Source organism: Cynocephalus volans, chromosome 1 (assembly GCF_027409185.1).
Source record: "Cynocephalus volans isolate mCynVol1 chromosome 1, mCynVol1.pri, whole genome shotgun sequence".
Classification (NCBI taxonomy): Eukaryota; Metazoa; Chordata; class Mammalia; order Dermoptera; family Cynocephalidae; genus Cynocephalus; species Cynocephalus volans.
In genome coordinates, this window is record NC_084460.1 from 30719584 (window position 1) to 30735804 (window position 16221).

At 34.4% G+C, this 16221-nt stretch overlaps 1 protein-coding gene across 4 annotated transcripts in view; it reads right to left on the reverse strand.

Moving 5' to 3' along the window:
• NCOA6 (nuclear receptor coactivator 6) overlaps window positions 1–16221 on the reverse strand; it is a 101661-nt gene that overhangs the window by 51070 nt on the left and 34370 nt on the right. For 3 of the 4 annotated variants that reach the window (XM_063094925.1, XM_063094938.1, XM_063094921.1), the window contains 4 exons: window positions 13789–13895; window positions 12793–12881; window positions 5530–5811; window positions 1897–2052 (listed from right to left, as the gene is read on the reverse strand). In XM_063094925.1, the coding sequence (XP_062950995.1) occupies window positions 1897–2052; window positions 5530–5764 (391 nt within the window). In that variant the 5' untranslated portion in view covers window positions 5765–5811; window positions 12793–12881; window positions 13789–13895. The remainder of the gene's footprint in view (window positions 1–1896; window positions 2053–5529; window positions 5812–12792; window positions 12882–13788; window positions 13896–16221) is intronic. The other variant, XM_063094931.1, reaches the window with a different exon arrangement.

The window sequence follows — 16221 nt, forward strand, 5'->3', positions numbered from 1 at the left end:
TGATTATTGTTTAGCCCACTATTCTCCCATTTATCAAATGAAGGAATTTACTCCATTTTTCAATCTATATACAGCCCTCTCTAAATAATCATCTTTGTTGGTATTGCCTCTTTTGGGGCACAGCAACCTACAATCCTTGACTGTGCAAAATGTTTCTCACTCCTATATACAAAATGATGATCACCTCAGCTGCTGAGGTCTTATGAAGCATTTAGGTGCTAAGTATACACAAGGTCAGGAGAGCTTGGGCCAACAGTGGAAGGCAAGGTTTGAATCGCTTGAACCTTGTTTGCATTAATACAGCAGGGGAAGAGAGGGTCCTACTAGTTCACTGGGCCCGCAAAGAGAGAAGTCCCTGTGTACTCCCGTATAGTTTATACTTCTACCTCTCATCGGTTTGTCTCCCTTACTAAGGTCCTCAGCTCTTCTGAGTTCACAATGGCAAGGACCATATTTTATTTATTATATTTCAAGTGCTAAAGCAAAGCAGTGCTATTATATGCTTCCCTTGCTCTCATTCAACATGTTTTCTAAAGACCCTAACATGTACCAGGCAAGCCAGAGATACAACAGTGAGCAAAACCATACATGGTCCCTGCCCTACTGTGGCTTATAGTCTATGGGGGAATAAAACAATAATCAAATAATTGCTTTGATAAAAGTGTGAGATCAGGGCCGGCCCGTGGCTCACTCGGGAGAGTGTGGTGCTGATAACACCAAGGCAACGGGTTCGGATCCCATATAGGGATGGCTGGTTCACTCACTGGGTGAGCGTGGTGCTGACAACACCAAGTCAAGGGTTAAGATCCTCTTACTGGTCATCTTTTAAAAAAAAAAAAAAAAAGTGTGAGATCAATGATCTGAGATTAAAAAAACACTTTTGTGAGAACATATAACAAAGAACCCTTACTTAGCTAGGGAGTTCAGAAAATATATTGTCAAGAATTAAGCCAACACTTGAAGGCTGAGTAGGTATTAAGTAGAGGAAGAGGGAATGGTAGAGGATAGTATTCCATAGAGAGAAGACATCAGAGCAAAGGACCCATGGCAGGAGGAAGAATAGCATATAGAAGGAACCAAAAGACAGCTGGAGAGGATGGGACACGGGGAGCAAGGGAGGAGAGTTGTACACGATGTAGCTGCATGAGGAAGGTAGAGGTTAGACCATGCAAGGACTGAGGTCATGGTAAGGAGTTTGGTCTTTATTCTTTTTTCATTTTTTTATTTTCATTGAATCATAATTGATTATACATATTTTGGGGATTCAATGTTGACATATGTTGATCAAATAAATATTACTAGTATGCACATTGTTACAAATGGTACTTTATGCCCCTTGTCCAATGGTCTTCATTCTTTGAACAACAAGCGATAGCAGGGTTTTAAGCTGGGTGAGTGTGTGTATTGAACATATTTTCATTTTGAAAAGGATCACTCTGACGAAAATATTTGAAAAATGAACATCACTACAAAAGGACTGTTCAGAGCCTCCTAATCTGTTAGATAAATAAATAAAATACTAAAGTTTATCTGATGCAAGGAAGTAATTGAAATTAGATATTCCCCATACTGGCCAGCTGCCCCCAAAAAAGAAAATTAGATATTCTTTAAAAGACAAATGAAGGTGCCAGTAAAATCAAAACCTGAGAGACTGATGGCCAAAATTAGCCAAAGGAATGGACTCCAATGCTATGGATGCTGAAGAGCATCAGGACCCAGCACTAGCCTCAATCCCTCTTTATCCTGAAGGCTGCAATGTGAAGTGCCACTTACATGAGTTACTTGGCATTCTGAAACCTAAGAGCAGAGGAACAGACAAGGAAGCACAGAAAATCATGCTATATTCTACTGCTGTTATAATTTTGGTCCAGATGGGCACATGGCAAAGTAAAAGACCTTCAATCTGAACGGAGAGAATCCCCAGATCCCGAAGCTGCTGGTTGTTGCTCTGAGCCAGGATACGTAGCCGCTCAGCTGCTTCCCGGGGTATGTTAAATGTCACACGCACGCTGTTCCAGGGCTCCACCTTCTGTACCTTTAGCTTGCTGGATTCTTGGTTGTGAAAAAGAGAATAATATTAGTAATCTTTTAGCTACCAGAAGATGTGAAACTAAAAAACAAACAAAAAAGTAAAAGAACAAGGTAGAGCACCAACTTGGAATAGCTGAGAGAGCTTAGACTTTTGACATTAGACAGATTTCAAATCCAATCCTAGCTTTGCCACTTACACTTAGCACCTGGGTGAGCACAAACAAGTTATTTAACCTTTCTGAAACTCACCTTTTTCTTTTCTAAAACTATGAAATAATGACTTCATGAGATGTGAGTACCAAATGAGATAACACATGCAAACGAAAAAAGAGAAAAATTGGACTTCATGAAAATTTTTAAAAATTTCTGTATCAAAAGACACTACAGAATAAAAAGGCTACCCATAGAAGGAAGAAAATATTTGCATATCATATGTCTGATAGATAAGGGATTGAATCCAGAATATATAGAGAACTCTTAAAAAGCAAAACAACAAAAAACAACCTGATTCAAAAATGGGCAAATGACTTGAATAGATATTTCTCCAAAGAAGATATACAAACGGCCAATAAGCATATGAAAGGATGCTCAACATCACTAATCATCAGAGAAATGCAAATCAAAACTACAATGAGATACCACCTCATACCCATTAGGATGACTACTACCAAAAACCAGAAAATAACGAATGTTGGAAAGGATGTGGAGAAATTGGAACACTTGCACACTATTGGTGGGAACATAAAATGGTACAAGCTGCTGTGGAAAACAGTATGGTGGTTCCTCAAAAATCTAAATATAAAATTGCCACATGATGCAGCAATTCCGATTCTGTATATATACCCCAAGAAGTTAAAAGCAGGCTATCAAAGAGGAATTTGTACAACCATGTTCATAGTAGCATTATTTCACAATGGCTAAAACATGGAAGCAACCCAAGTGTCCATTAACAGATGAATGGATAAACAAAATGTGATATAAAACTACAATGGAATATTACTCAACTTAAAAATGGAAGGAAATCTTGCCATGTGGTATAAAATGGATGAATCTTAAGGATACTATGCTAAGGGAAATAAGCCAGTCACAAAAAGACAAGTCCTATACGATTCCACCTACATGAGGTAGTTTAGAGTAGTGAAATGCATGAAGCTAGAGAGTAGAACGGTGGTTGCCAGGGCTGGGGTGAAGGGAGAATGGGAGTTTCTATTTCACAGGTACAGACTCTCAGTTTTACAGGATGAAAAGAGTTATGCAGATGGATGGTGGTGATGGTTGTATATTTATGAATGTATTTAACTACCATTGAATTGTACATTTAAAAATGGTTAAGATGGTAAATTTCATGTTATATGTATTTTACCACAATAACAAATATTTTTTTAAAGTTAACTAATTGAGAAGTTAATGTTTTTATTTATTTTTATTTCTTATTTTATTTTATTTTTATTTTAACTTCTCAATATACATTATAGTTGATTTTCATTGACCCTTTACCGGCTCTTCTTTCCCCCCTCCCTCTCTAATGTTGTTTTTAATGTACATTTTACATATTAGAAAGCAAATCCCAGGTGCAGTTAGCTGACAAAAAAGTTATTCAACAACCCTAGAGAAAATAATTTTCCCTTTTGTTATGAACTCAGCTAAACTAAATCTTTTATACCCTTTCCAATATTAAAAAAATGGTCATAAAAGAATATCTTTCTCAAAATCAGGAATATCTATGGATAGAGGAGAATGCCTACATGTTGCCTAAAGCCCCTTCCTGGAGTGCATTTGTTCTAATGTGGAAAAAAGAAACCACTTGCTTAGAGCAATGAGATAACACAACCATTTGAATTTATAAAGGATTAGATAACATATAGTCCAAGCCTATTTTATAGGTGAGAAAATTAAGGCCCAGAAAGGCTAAATGATTTGCCCAGCATCCTGTGGCTGCCTAGCAGCATCAGAGATGACATTAAAATCCTGCTCTAATTCTCAGGTCAATTTCCTTCCCATGACACTTAGGCTTCCAAATAGCAAAAGGCAGAAAGCTTGGGATCCTGGTTCAACAGAGTACAGATGTTATACTCCACAGAGTATAGACGCCACAGGGCTTCTTCACACAAACATCAAATTTGCTTATGGTATTATCACTTGAGGTATGGTTGTAAAAAATTCCTTATTTATAACATAGCTATACCTTTATACTTTAACTTTTAGTCTTTTTAACTTCCATCATGTTTGAGATGATTTGACTTAAAATATTTCTTGGACTAAGAATATAATCAGATAGCACCATAAATCTGGATTTGGTAACTTATTTAAAAGCCATAAATAAACTGATTCAGCAATTTAGAAACAAGAAGAAAATGTGGGTAATTAAGAGCAATGAACAATTTCAGGCCCAGCTAGACCATTATAATATCATATATTATGACTGATTATGGTTTTATAATGTTGGTGATAATGACAACTTCAACACATAAAATTCTCTAACATTATGCATAACCATAAAGAATCTATAACCATAAAGAATCTTGTACAATAAAGTAAAAAGCCCTTGAAAAAATAACAGCTTCCTTCCAGATATCTAATATCAAAGAACCACCCCAACCCTAAAGAAAGCTAATTAGCACTTGATCAAATTAGGATTTGTATTAAAAGGATAAAATCTAGACTTTTCACTGTGTCAGAGGGGATTGATTAGATAATTACGCTAACCAGAATAGACAGAGAACATCTAAACCAAGGTTCAAAAACACAAATGTCCACAAGACCCAGACAGATAATCTAAATGTGTAAAGAGGCCAGACAGAACCGTGGTGAAATGGCAACCCTCAGTAGCAGCTGCTGCTTAGCACCATCTGGGAAAGAGGGAGAACTCGTTATCAGATTTTCCCACTGTTAAAGACAAATCGAAAATTCTGGATATTAATATAAGATATCTCAATTCTTAAAGTACTGGCAATGAAATTTAAACATGAGAAACAAACAAAACAAAACAAAAAAACCCAAACACCAACACAGGCCAAATAACACATGGCTGCAGGCTGGATTCAGCAACCTGTCAGTTAGCGACCTCTGACCTAAAATTTAAGTGAACAAATTTAAAGTATGTTATAAGTAGACCCAAGGAATAATAGATTTTTCTAAGCTTTAAGGGGCCTTAAAGATCCAGTTTAACCCTGTCAATCTATAGGTAAGGAAATTGAAACCACAGAATTAAAAACAATAAATAAATTTGGGTCTCAAGAATTACTCTTATCCACTACAGCAGAGTATTTAAGGATTTCTATGTCAAGCAATACTTCAATATGTTCAGTTCCTCCATGTGCTTAAAAGAAACAACAGCATTTCTATTTTTTAAAAATCCTAAAATTCTAACTTTTCACTTAAAATCAGCTTTCTGACCCAGCTTAGCAAACTTTTACTTTGTAAAACTCAAAATAACCATGGAAGGGCAAACACTTAAAAAAGAATAACAAGAAGGAAAAAACAATTAGAGCAAATTACCCATGTGTAACAAATTGGGCACATTCTTCACTATTGTGTCCAATTTCCATTTGAAGTCTTTATCATCTATATTTCCTTTGAAGGCCACAAAAATTGTGGAATCCTCCAAAATACTATCACTTTTTGTGTCATCATCTTCTAGTCCAGAGTCAAAATCCATCTCTGAGTCTTCCACTGTTGATGAACACAAGGAAGTATAGATGTCTTCTAAATTTGGAAGGTCATCCAAAACCATGGTGAATATTATTCCAGAAGCCTATGCCAAGTGGACAGTAAGAAAACCTTTGAAAAGAAGAGAGGATGCAAAGAATATTACAATACATAATTATACATTCAACAATGTATAACCCATAGTTCTCTGAAAATTATAATTTATTTGTTAAGTAATTAGGGAAGTACTATAAAAACAAAGAAATTACAGAAAAAAAACTATTTAGATACTCTAAAATAATTAGTTCTTAAAGGTACCAGAAATAAAAAACAACAGTCTTAAATAAAGTTCCTTTTATATTATATGCTACCTTTTTGTCAGCCTAGAATATAAGGAGGAGGGAAGAAAGGATCACAAGAAAATAAAACAAGTGCTTTATTGAGAATCAATTTTTATAAGCCTTTGGTTGACACCACAGAGCACGAAACTCCCCAAGACTGCCCTTTCTCCGTCCTGACAAAAGCTTTAGAGGAGCCAAGGTTTCTAAAGTCCTCCTCTTTCTCCGACCTGCAAAGCACAACTTAACCCAACTAAAAGCATCTGGATGATTACTTAAAATCCTAAAGTCTTTCATGAGGACTACTTTAAACAACTTTTAAAGGGTTATTAATAGTGGTATGGCTGAAAATAATGATTCAGAAACAAAATTTTAAAATTTCCTTTATGAAAGGAAAATTCATGGTTAATACATGTTTATGGAAGCAGAAAACTATATCCTAAACAAAATTAAAGAAGTTAATGTTTTCTGCTATTTCCAGTTATGCTGCCTACTGGAGAGTGCACATACTATTAAAGATAACACAGTGCAGCCATTTCCTCCATTAGTTTTGGGACTGAAGATGATATTCTTAACCCAAAAGTGAATGAATGAACATTAATTTTCAACATTTGTGTTAAGCAAAAATGGCATGGAAACATAAGAACCTCACATAAATTTTCTAATTTTAAAAAATTCCTTATGTAAACTATAATTACAACTTAAGCAAAAAAAAAAAAAAAAAAAAAAAAAAAAGATGGATAAGAAAAAAGGACAGAAAATAAATCCCCTAAAATGCAAACAGTGATTGTGCTATATTGGTAGTATCACTGATAAATTTTCTTTTCCTGTTTTCCAGATATGCTGTAAGTCATTAAGAAATGCAAAACCAACTATGCTGTAATATGATTATATTGCCTGTATAAACGGAAAAAAGTATTAATTTAAAAAAATTGTTTACCTTTTTCTTTTAAAATAGTAAACAAAGGCTTTCCAAAAACCAACTTAAGCAATCTTTGTGGAAAAAATTCCTCTGGTATAAGTAAATATGGAAAAATATACTTTGCGTTTGAGCAGAGCACCTTATTTTCTGGCAATTATATCCTTTTCTAGTGCAGTGACTGTCACAATGGAACAGTGTGATTTGGGTGGTTACGACACAACAGCATTCAGAAAATTCCTTATAAATACCACCAACATTATTTAATTGCCATCTGCATTTTACAGATTTTAATGAACTTTAGAGATAAATAAACAAAAAAAGATTTTTAGGGCTTAAAAGCTGCTGCTGGTCAGCAGGAAAAAGACTGATTACAGAAAATGCCTAAAAAACTGTAGCTATTTAGCACTTGTTCCAAAGTTGGAACAACTGCAAGAAAAGAATTTAAAACCTAAGAAACATTTTCCAAAAGAATCTTTAACTGGGAAGAAGGAGAACGAGGTTGTTGGTCATGCCATGAAGGCTATGTATCCAGATCTGGAAAACCCTCTATTGGCAGACACACCAAGTCAGCCAATCCAAATTCAGAAATTACCAGTTTAAAAATACTATGGGCACTACATAGATGCTTTGAAAAAACAAGAAACTGAAAGTCAGTCTATAAAAAATTGCTGCCTTCCCCTCCAAAAAAAATAATTTTTAAAGAAACTTCTTCCAGATAACATATTCATTGAAACAACGTGTCCACTTAAAAAATCTAGCCCTTAATAAAGAATTTAGTATCAAAATAAGTGACTCATCTTTGAGTGAACTGTAGTTTAGAGAACTGCTCTTGGAGAGAGAAAACATATTGTACTTTTACTTCAAGAGCCTCATTTGCTCACTTATGGTCATCTGTCATAAAAGAGCATTTCTGTCTCTCTAGGTTTGCAAAAATGAACCACCAATTACTTTGCTCACCAACATAATAAACGTCCAAATTATCTAATGATTTTACTTCTTATTAGGATTCTTGACCTTTATTTAAGAATCTAAGAATAAATGTAATATTTAGGAGAAATTTAAAAAGCAAGCATATTATTTATTCTACCTTTCCAGTAAAAATCATTTCAGAGTAACCAAATAGCTCCAGTTGATGAAGGAATCAACTGGAATCAATTCTTTTTACAGAAGAATGCCAATTTAAATGTAAAAAAAATGATATAACTTTAAAAATCACAATTTTGTAACCTCTAATAAAATAATTCAGGGAAGGATCATTAATAAGGATAAAACATTATGTGAAAAACTGAAAGACAACTGGAAATTCACATGATGCCAAAGTATCATCCCAGAGATTTGCTGCTGGCAAAGGGAAGACTATAATGTCATAATGGGAAGATTTGGCTGTCATCACCTGAATGTAATGATCAACCTTAGCATCACTAACAGAGAAACAACCAGAAATTATGTGCAATATTAAGTACACAGAATTACCTGTGAAATACCCTTGCAAAAAATGTTTCACCTTAATCTAACCAGTCCTTAACAGGAAGTAGAGGAACAACTCAAACACCATGAGGAAATAATTAGACAATTTCAGAATGTAGGATTTCTGCAGGACAACTGGCTTGGACTCTTCAGTAAGTCAGTTGTCACGGCAGAAGAAAAAGGTGGGTAAGAGCTGTTCTACATCAAAAGAGACTTATAAGACTTAACAATCAAATGCAGTGTGATCCTTTATTACATTTTGGTTTGAAAAAAAATAGATGTAAAGCAGATTTTTAGGATAATTAGGGAATTATTGCAAATTTTGTTAGGCATGATAATCATGGCATGATTATGCAAGACAAAGTTCTTATTGTTTTTTAAGAGGTGCATACTGAAGTATTTAGGGGTGAAATGTCATGATATCTGTAAGTTTACTTTAAAATAATTCAGGAAGAAAACCCAGATTCAACAAATATGGCAAAATGTTAATAATGGTTAAATAAAGATGATGGGTATATACAGGTTTTCATTATTCTATATTTATTTGTACTGTAATTTTATATATGTTTGAAATTTTTCATAAGAAGTTAGAAAATACTGAGCATACCAACAGCATGGTGTTGCTCCAAGGTAAAACTCTGGAGGAAGACAGCAGGGAGGCTTAGAAGCTCACTTAAGAACAGCTTCCAAATTACAGTAGGATTAAAAATAAACAAGCATATGTACATAAATAAATAAATAAAATCTGAAGATGAAGGACTGGTGCAGATAGCTAGATGATGGGTAAAAGATAGTCACAGGCTACTCAGATTATCCAACTGGCTGTCATTTGAGCATAAGACAAGACATTATTATCTGCATCAAAATTACAAACATATACCTACAGGGAATAAGGAGGTAAAATAAATGAGAACACTGGTATCAAAAGCATTTGCATATACTATATGAATGGTTTGGGCAATGGGGAACTTCAACATGCACACCCCTCTATGCTGAACAGCTGCTACTTTGATCCAGCTTATTACTTTCTTTTGGTGGTGGTGGGGGGAGGTGATGGGAAGAGTTATGCAGGCCTAAAACTAACAGATATTCTGAATTTTTAAGAAAAGACTAAAGTTCATATTTTTAGTGAAATATCCAGATTTGAAAATAGATTTACATTTTTGGAAAACACTCTTGAGCCAAATGAAGTACATAACAGCTGCATATGGCCTGCAAGCGATCAGTTTTCAATTCCTATTTAAGTCTAACAATCCAAGTATGATTCAGGTAACTGACTGGCTAGTACAACTCTTGGCCCTGAGTGAATTATTCTGGGTTTGGTGTAGTGCTGGAGAAGACCAGATACTTAAAATGTGTGGAGGATACTAACATTTATAAAACAAATGTATTTCACAGGGCCTTGCTTCCAAAGCCCTGCAGTTTCAGATATAACCTAACTTTTTAGAATTACATATAGAAATGTTAAGCTTGCAAAAGACAGGAAACTTTCCCCAGGCTAAAGTCTCTGTTGTAGATAAAGAATTGTAACACAGCAAAACTGCTGGCTCAAGGACAGATGTCCTCGGTGCAGGTTAACCTACTGATTGGTATGTTAAGAAAGTTGCTTGATTGTTGTGTAAAAATACTAAGGAAATTGCTGTAGGAAAAGACAGTGTTTGGTAAGGATAAGCTTTTGTTGGTGGATCAAAGTAACCTTTTACAAATTGCATTAAGGAACGTCATTTTGTTTATTTCACTGATGTTACTAGTGTCCATTTGTTAAAACTATACTTTGCCATAATTCTGCCCATATCTTTGTGTTCTTTGTAATGATTAAATCAACAGAATTTTCTTGTGAAACTTCCTTGTCTTGACAATAAAAGGGAGAGGCTAACTTTGAAATGAGACTGTCACATTCACCTTTCTCCTCCTAATGGGGAAATTACTGAAGTGCAGTCCTTCTGGGCCTCTCAATGAATACACAGTGCTTTGAGTAATCAAGTAATTCTTTTTTTCATCTCCATTACACAGAGGGAAGTGTAACAAAAATGTATTTAAGTGTTATGATGTGCCTCTATGTTATGATGAAAAGTCTGTGGATTCCCTGATAGAAAAAAAGATTAAGGTCGTAACCCCAGAGGAACAGAAGGCACTCAAACTTAATGAACTTCTGGTTTTACTAAATATGCTGATTTTTCCCATAAGTGGCTAAAGGACTATAATCTCCTTTGACAAAATGCTAAATGACCAAGGAAACAGAGTTTTTTTGCTTGCTATGTAACTTTGGTAGTCATTCTGTTTGTTGCCTGGCTGACCTAACATCAGTGAAGAGATAGTACAGGCAACTGGTTGTAGGTCTAGACTATTTTCAGTAAGTAGGAGAAAGAAAACTAGACCAGTGCACTTTATGGTTCCCTGAGATTCTACATAGGAATCTGTGTGACTTAATTCTCCACACTCTCTGTGATTATATCTACAGGCTGGTAACCAATTTCACTGATTTATATGTTTGCTCCTTCTGTGTTGTGGGGACAGGGAAGGGGGGCCGGTGTGTGTGTAGGGGGGCCTACAAAAGAACTGAAGGTGAACTTAGGGAGGGTGCTACCACCCCTATGTAAAAACAATGGCTTTAAATACTTACCTGTGATGCCTCCTGCCAAGAGTTCCACAGAGCCTACAATATAGTAACTCTCCATAATAATGTAAGAGATGTTTAGTTTATCATATCTCATATATCTCAGATCATAATAAGTGGATTGGTCTATTTAATAAGTCAAGGTCACATAGGAAAAAAGGCAGAGAAGGGGCGAAATTATTATTTTTTATTATTTTATATATATATATCTATATCTATATATATAGATATAGATATATATATATATATTTTTTTTTTTTAAAGAAGATGACCAGTAAGGGGATCTTAACCCTTGACTTGGTGTTGTCAGCACCACGCTCTCCCAGGTGAGCCATGAGCCAGCCCTGGGGGGAGATTATTAAAGGAGACTTAAGAGACATAACAATCAAAAGAAGTCAGTGATTCTTGATTGGATCCTAGTTTAAAGACTAGTTTGAAGGACCACCTGCTGTCATCCTGAGATAAAATATGTCTAAAAGGTATGAGGCCTCTTGGATTTGAATTCTTAATGTATTATATCTTCAAAATGGCCAATGTCACCGTTAGCTTATTTTATTTAAATCACATGATTATGAATTGGAAATTTAAAAAGTTGGCTTAAAAAAAAAGTAAAAACGATTATAAATACTCAGTAAATGTCAAAGTGTTATATACATGCACAGCATAACAATAAAATAATATTTTCTGTAGTATTTATGCCTACCTTAAATGGAAGAGTACTTACTAGAACCAAAAGTAAAAACAAAACTTCAGAATAACTCTAAAGTACACATATGTTCCTAGCAGCATTATTCTCAACAGCCAAAAAATAGAAACAATCCAAATCAACAGATGAATAGAAAAACAAAATGGAGTATAAACATATAATGGAATATTATAGACACAAAAAGGAATGAAGTACTGATAGATGCTATGATGTAGACGAACTATGAAAAATATTATGTTAAGTAAAAGAAGTCAGACACAAAAGGTCACATATTGTATAACTCCATTTACATGAAATATCAAGAACAGGTAAATTCACAGACACAGAACATAGACTGGTGGTTGCAAGGGTTGGGGTGGGTGAGGAACAGGGGTTGGGACTGCTCCATGGGTATAAGGTTTTATTTTGGAGTAATGGAAATGTTTTGAAACTAGGTAAAGGTGGTGGCTGCACAACATTGTGAATATACTAAATGCCACTGAATTGTTCACTTTAAAATGACTAATTTAGGGGGCTGGCCTGTGGCTCACTTGGGAGAGTATGGTGTTGGTAACACCAAGGCCACTGGTTCGGGTCCCTATATAGAGATGGCCAGTTACCTCACTTGGGAGAGCGTGGTGCTGACCGGTCATTTCCTTAAAAATAGATAGATAGATAGATAGATAGATAGATAGATAGATAGATAGATAGATAGATAGATAGATAGATAGATAGTAGATAGATAGATAAATAAAATGACTAATTTATGTTGTGTTTCAACTCAATAAATTTTTTAAAATTCCAAATTCTAAAACCATAAATCGCAGCATGCGCCACTCAAAGCACCATTTAAATTCTTCTCACAACATGCTTTTAAAAAAATATTTTCCCTAAATAATTTTTCTGTCTCTTAACTGCTTTAAAACATCAATTAAGTATCCAACATTAGTTTCTCTAAGTAGGACGCAGCAGTCTTTGTCAAAGATTTGCATAGAAGCTGTTTAATAGGATGAAAGATGGCCACACCTCTCCAGTGCTTGCTTCCTTACATCTGTCTCTTGTTCCTAATATCACTCCTCCTTACCTCTTAAGATCTGTGGGTGAAGGATTGTGAATTCCTCAATGCACTGATCACCCTGACAGAAGTGAGTGTCTTCTGCCCCTGGACCAAAGCTAAGTTAGAATGAAAGAAAAAAAATATTTTCTAAATACAAAAACTACTTTTCAGTAACTTGCAAATGACAGTGTCTTTAAGGAAAAGCAGCAACAAACTCTTGAATTACATGTAATGTCAACAATGAACCACTTGCTAGGGTAGTCACTTCAGCAAACTGAGATAAAAATCTAATGATGTAAGGGGACCAAGGCACAGATCTTATGCTAATGCTCCAAGTCTCTGTCAGAATACTATACATGAAGGAAATTCTCAAAAAGTGGGGAGGGGCAGGGAGATAATGTAATAAATGTTCTAAAACTAACATTTTCTCACGTGGGCTCATGAGACATTTCTGAAGATTCCTCTGTGCCAGCTTATACCCACTATAGCCCCCAGGCGGGCACTGCCAGGATCTGTTCTTAGAGTACTGTACAAAGGCTATGAGGGGAGGGAAATACAAATACAAGTTCCAATATAAAAACAATCTAATTTCTGCTGGGCTTTAGCTCACCTCAAACCTAACACAGCATCAAACCTTGAGTTACACTGAGTTTGCAACCTTCAACATATATTTATTTCTATTTTTAAACAAAGATTTTGCTTGAAGTGTAATCTCCTATTATATAGTTTTAATCAACATAAATTCTAATAATCCATATTGTTTACTTGTCTTTTACTGTCTTACACAGTGAAATCTAAAATCAACCTTTATAAAAAAGATGAGAAACTATGTAAAAAAAAAGTCTGTAATAGAAACCCCATTTAAAAACAGAACAATGGCATTTGTATTTTATTCAATGTCTCTAAGAAAAATAAATATATTCTAGACAGCTTCTCCAAAAAGAAAGGCAATACCAGAAAAACCAAAACAATAAATATTAAATTGGGCCTTTTATCCACTCTCTCACTTAAGGTTTCACTCACCAAAATATCTTTCTTAATTTTTAATCATTTATCCAAGTCATCTTCTGAGTCCAAACAAGCTGGCATTTTTAGGGATTGTATTTAAAGGTAGCAGCCAAATAAAAATTCTAAAAATTAAAAAAAGAGAGAGAGAGAGGAAAAAAATAAAGTCACAGTATTATACAGAAATTACAGAGGTGAGGACCTATCTTTGCAACAAAAGTCAATGCAAATACCACAAGTTATCAAGTCAACATAGGCATCTTTAGAGAATAGTAAATTAGAATTTTTATTAAGTGTTCAAAAGATATCTTTTTCTAAGATCTTAAACCACTCATAAGCAAGCATTCAAAGAGTGTAGAGGCAAAACCCAGGGAATTACACCAGTTTCACTTAAGAATCATAACACTGGGACCCTAAGCCTTACAGCCCTCCCTATACCTTCATTCCTAAATCTGTCAAATTAAGATGAATTCACATCATGCCACACTGTTTGCAGATACTTGGAGCCAAAACCAAAATATTTTGTACACACACTAAATACAAGACCCACCTCTTTTAACAGAATTCTCAAATTTAATTTTTAAACTTTATAAAGTATAGACTTAAGCTTTTTCCTATTTTATCCATAATATTTATGCATTATATCTTTTATTAAATTTTCAGTTTAAGTTCTAAGATATTCATAATTGTAGACATAAAAAAATGTATAGAAAGTGCATAATTTTGGCATGCTTCAGAAAAAATTGCCCACTTAATATCAATCTACAATGTCCTTGAATATTATTTTACATTACTGCCAAATATTGATTTTATAATCTCAGAATTTTAAATATGTACTGGTAGTTTAAAAGTACAATTATTAGAAGAAAAAACTATTATTAATTATTTTTTAATTCAAGAAAAAGGCACTTTTTAAGTCTCCCTGGAGCATTAGCAAAAATTAGCCATAAAAAAGGCCATATACATCAAACAAGAGATTAATATCCAGAATACATAAGGAACTCAAACAACTTAGTAAAAAAACCGCACAAATAATCCAATTAAAAATGGGCAGAGGAGCAGAATAAACATTTCTCAAAGAAGACATACAAATGGCCAACAGGTACATGAAAAAATGCTCAACATCACTCGCTAATCATCAGGAAAATGCAAATCTAAACCACATTAAGATATCATCTCATTCCAGTTAGACTGGCTATTATCAAAAAGACAGAGAATAACATATGCTGGCAAAGATGCAGAGAAAGGGGAACCCTCCTACACTGTTGGAGGGACTGTAAATAAGTACAGACATTATGGAAAACAGTATGGAGTTTTCTCAAACAACTACAGATAGAACTGCCATATGATCCCACAATCCCACTACTGTGTATATATACCCAAAGGAATGGAAATCATCATGTCAAAGGGATACCTGCACTCTGATGTTTATTGCAGCTCTATTTACAATAGCCAAGATATGGAACCAACATAAATGTCCATCAACAGACAACTGGATAAGAAAAATGTATACATATACACAATGGAATACTACTCAGCCATAAAAAAGAATGAAATGCTGTCATTTGCAGTAACATGGACATTATGTTAAGTGAAATAAACCAGGCACAAAAAGACAAATACTACATGTCCTCAAGCATGAGTCGGAGTAAGAAAGAAGAGAAAGAAAGGAAAGGAAGGAAGGGAAGGAAGGGAAGGAAGGGAAGGAAGGAAGGAAAAAAAAGAATCACAGTAATACACTGAACTTTCAGAAGGAGAGAACAGAACTGTGGTTACTGGAGGTGGGAGGGGGGATGGGGATTAGCTAGAAATTGGTTAATGGACACAAAGAATGGTTACATTTTGTGATGATGAATATGCTAATTATCCTGATTTGATCATCATATGTTGTACACAAGTACTGATAGTCTTGATGGTTAACTCTGCACCCACAAATATGCATAATCGATTATGTTTCAATAAGAAAAATGAAAAGAAAGGCCACACAGAAAATCTCAATAAATCCAAAAAGTAACATAGGACAAATACTCTGATGACAATGCACTGAAATTATAAATTAAAAATAAAAACAAGAAACAATGGCCTTTCCACCTTAAAACAACACTAAAACCTTTGGACTCAGCTTAAAAAGGAACTATAAATCAAAATTGCAAGATTTCTAGAAAACAATAATAAGAAAAATACTACATATAGGAACCTAAAGAATATAGCCAAACCAGTAAAGATGAAAATTTATAGCCATAAAATACCTGTATGGGGGGTAGGAGATATGAAAATGAATTAAACATCTGACTCAAAGTTTCGGGTAAAATCCATAAAATAGTTAAACAACTAGTTAATCTAATTAAGTAAAAAGGGAGAAAGTCCAAATATACAAAATTAGAAATAAGAAAACAGCCATAAAAACAAAGGAATTAAAAGGATCACTGAGACTATTTTGCTCAAGCGTTT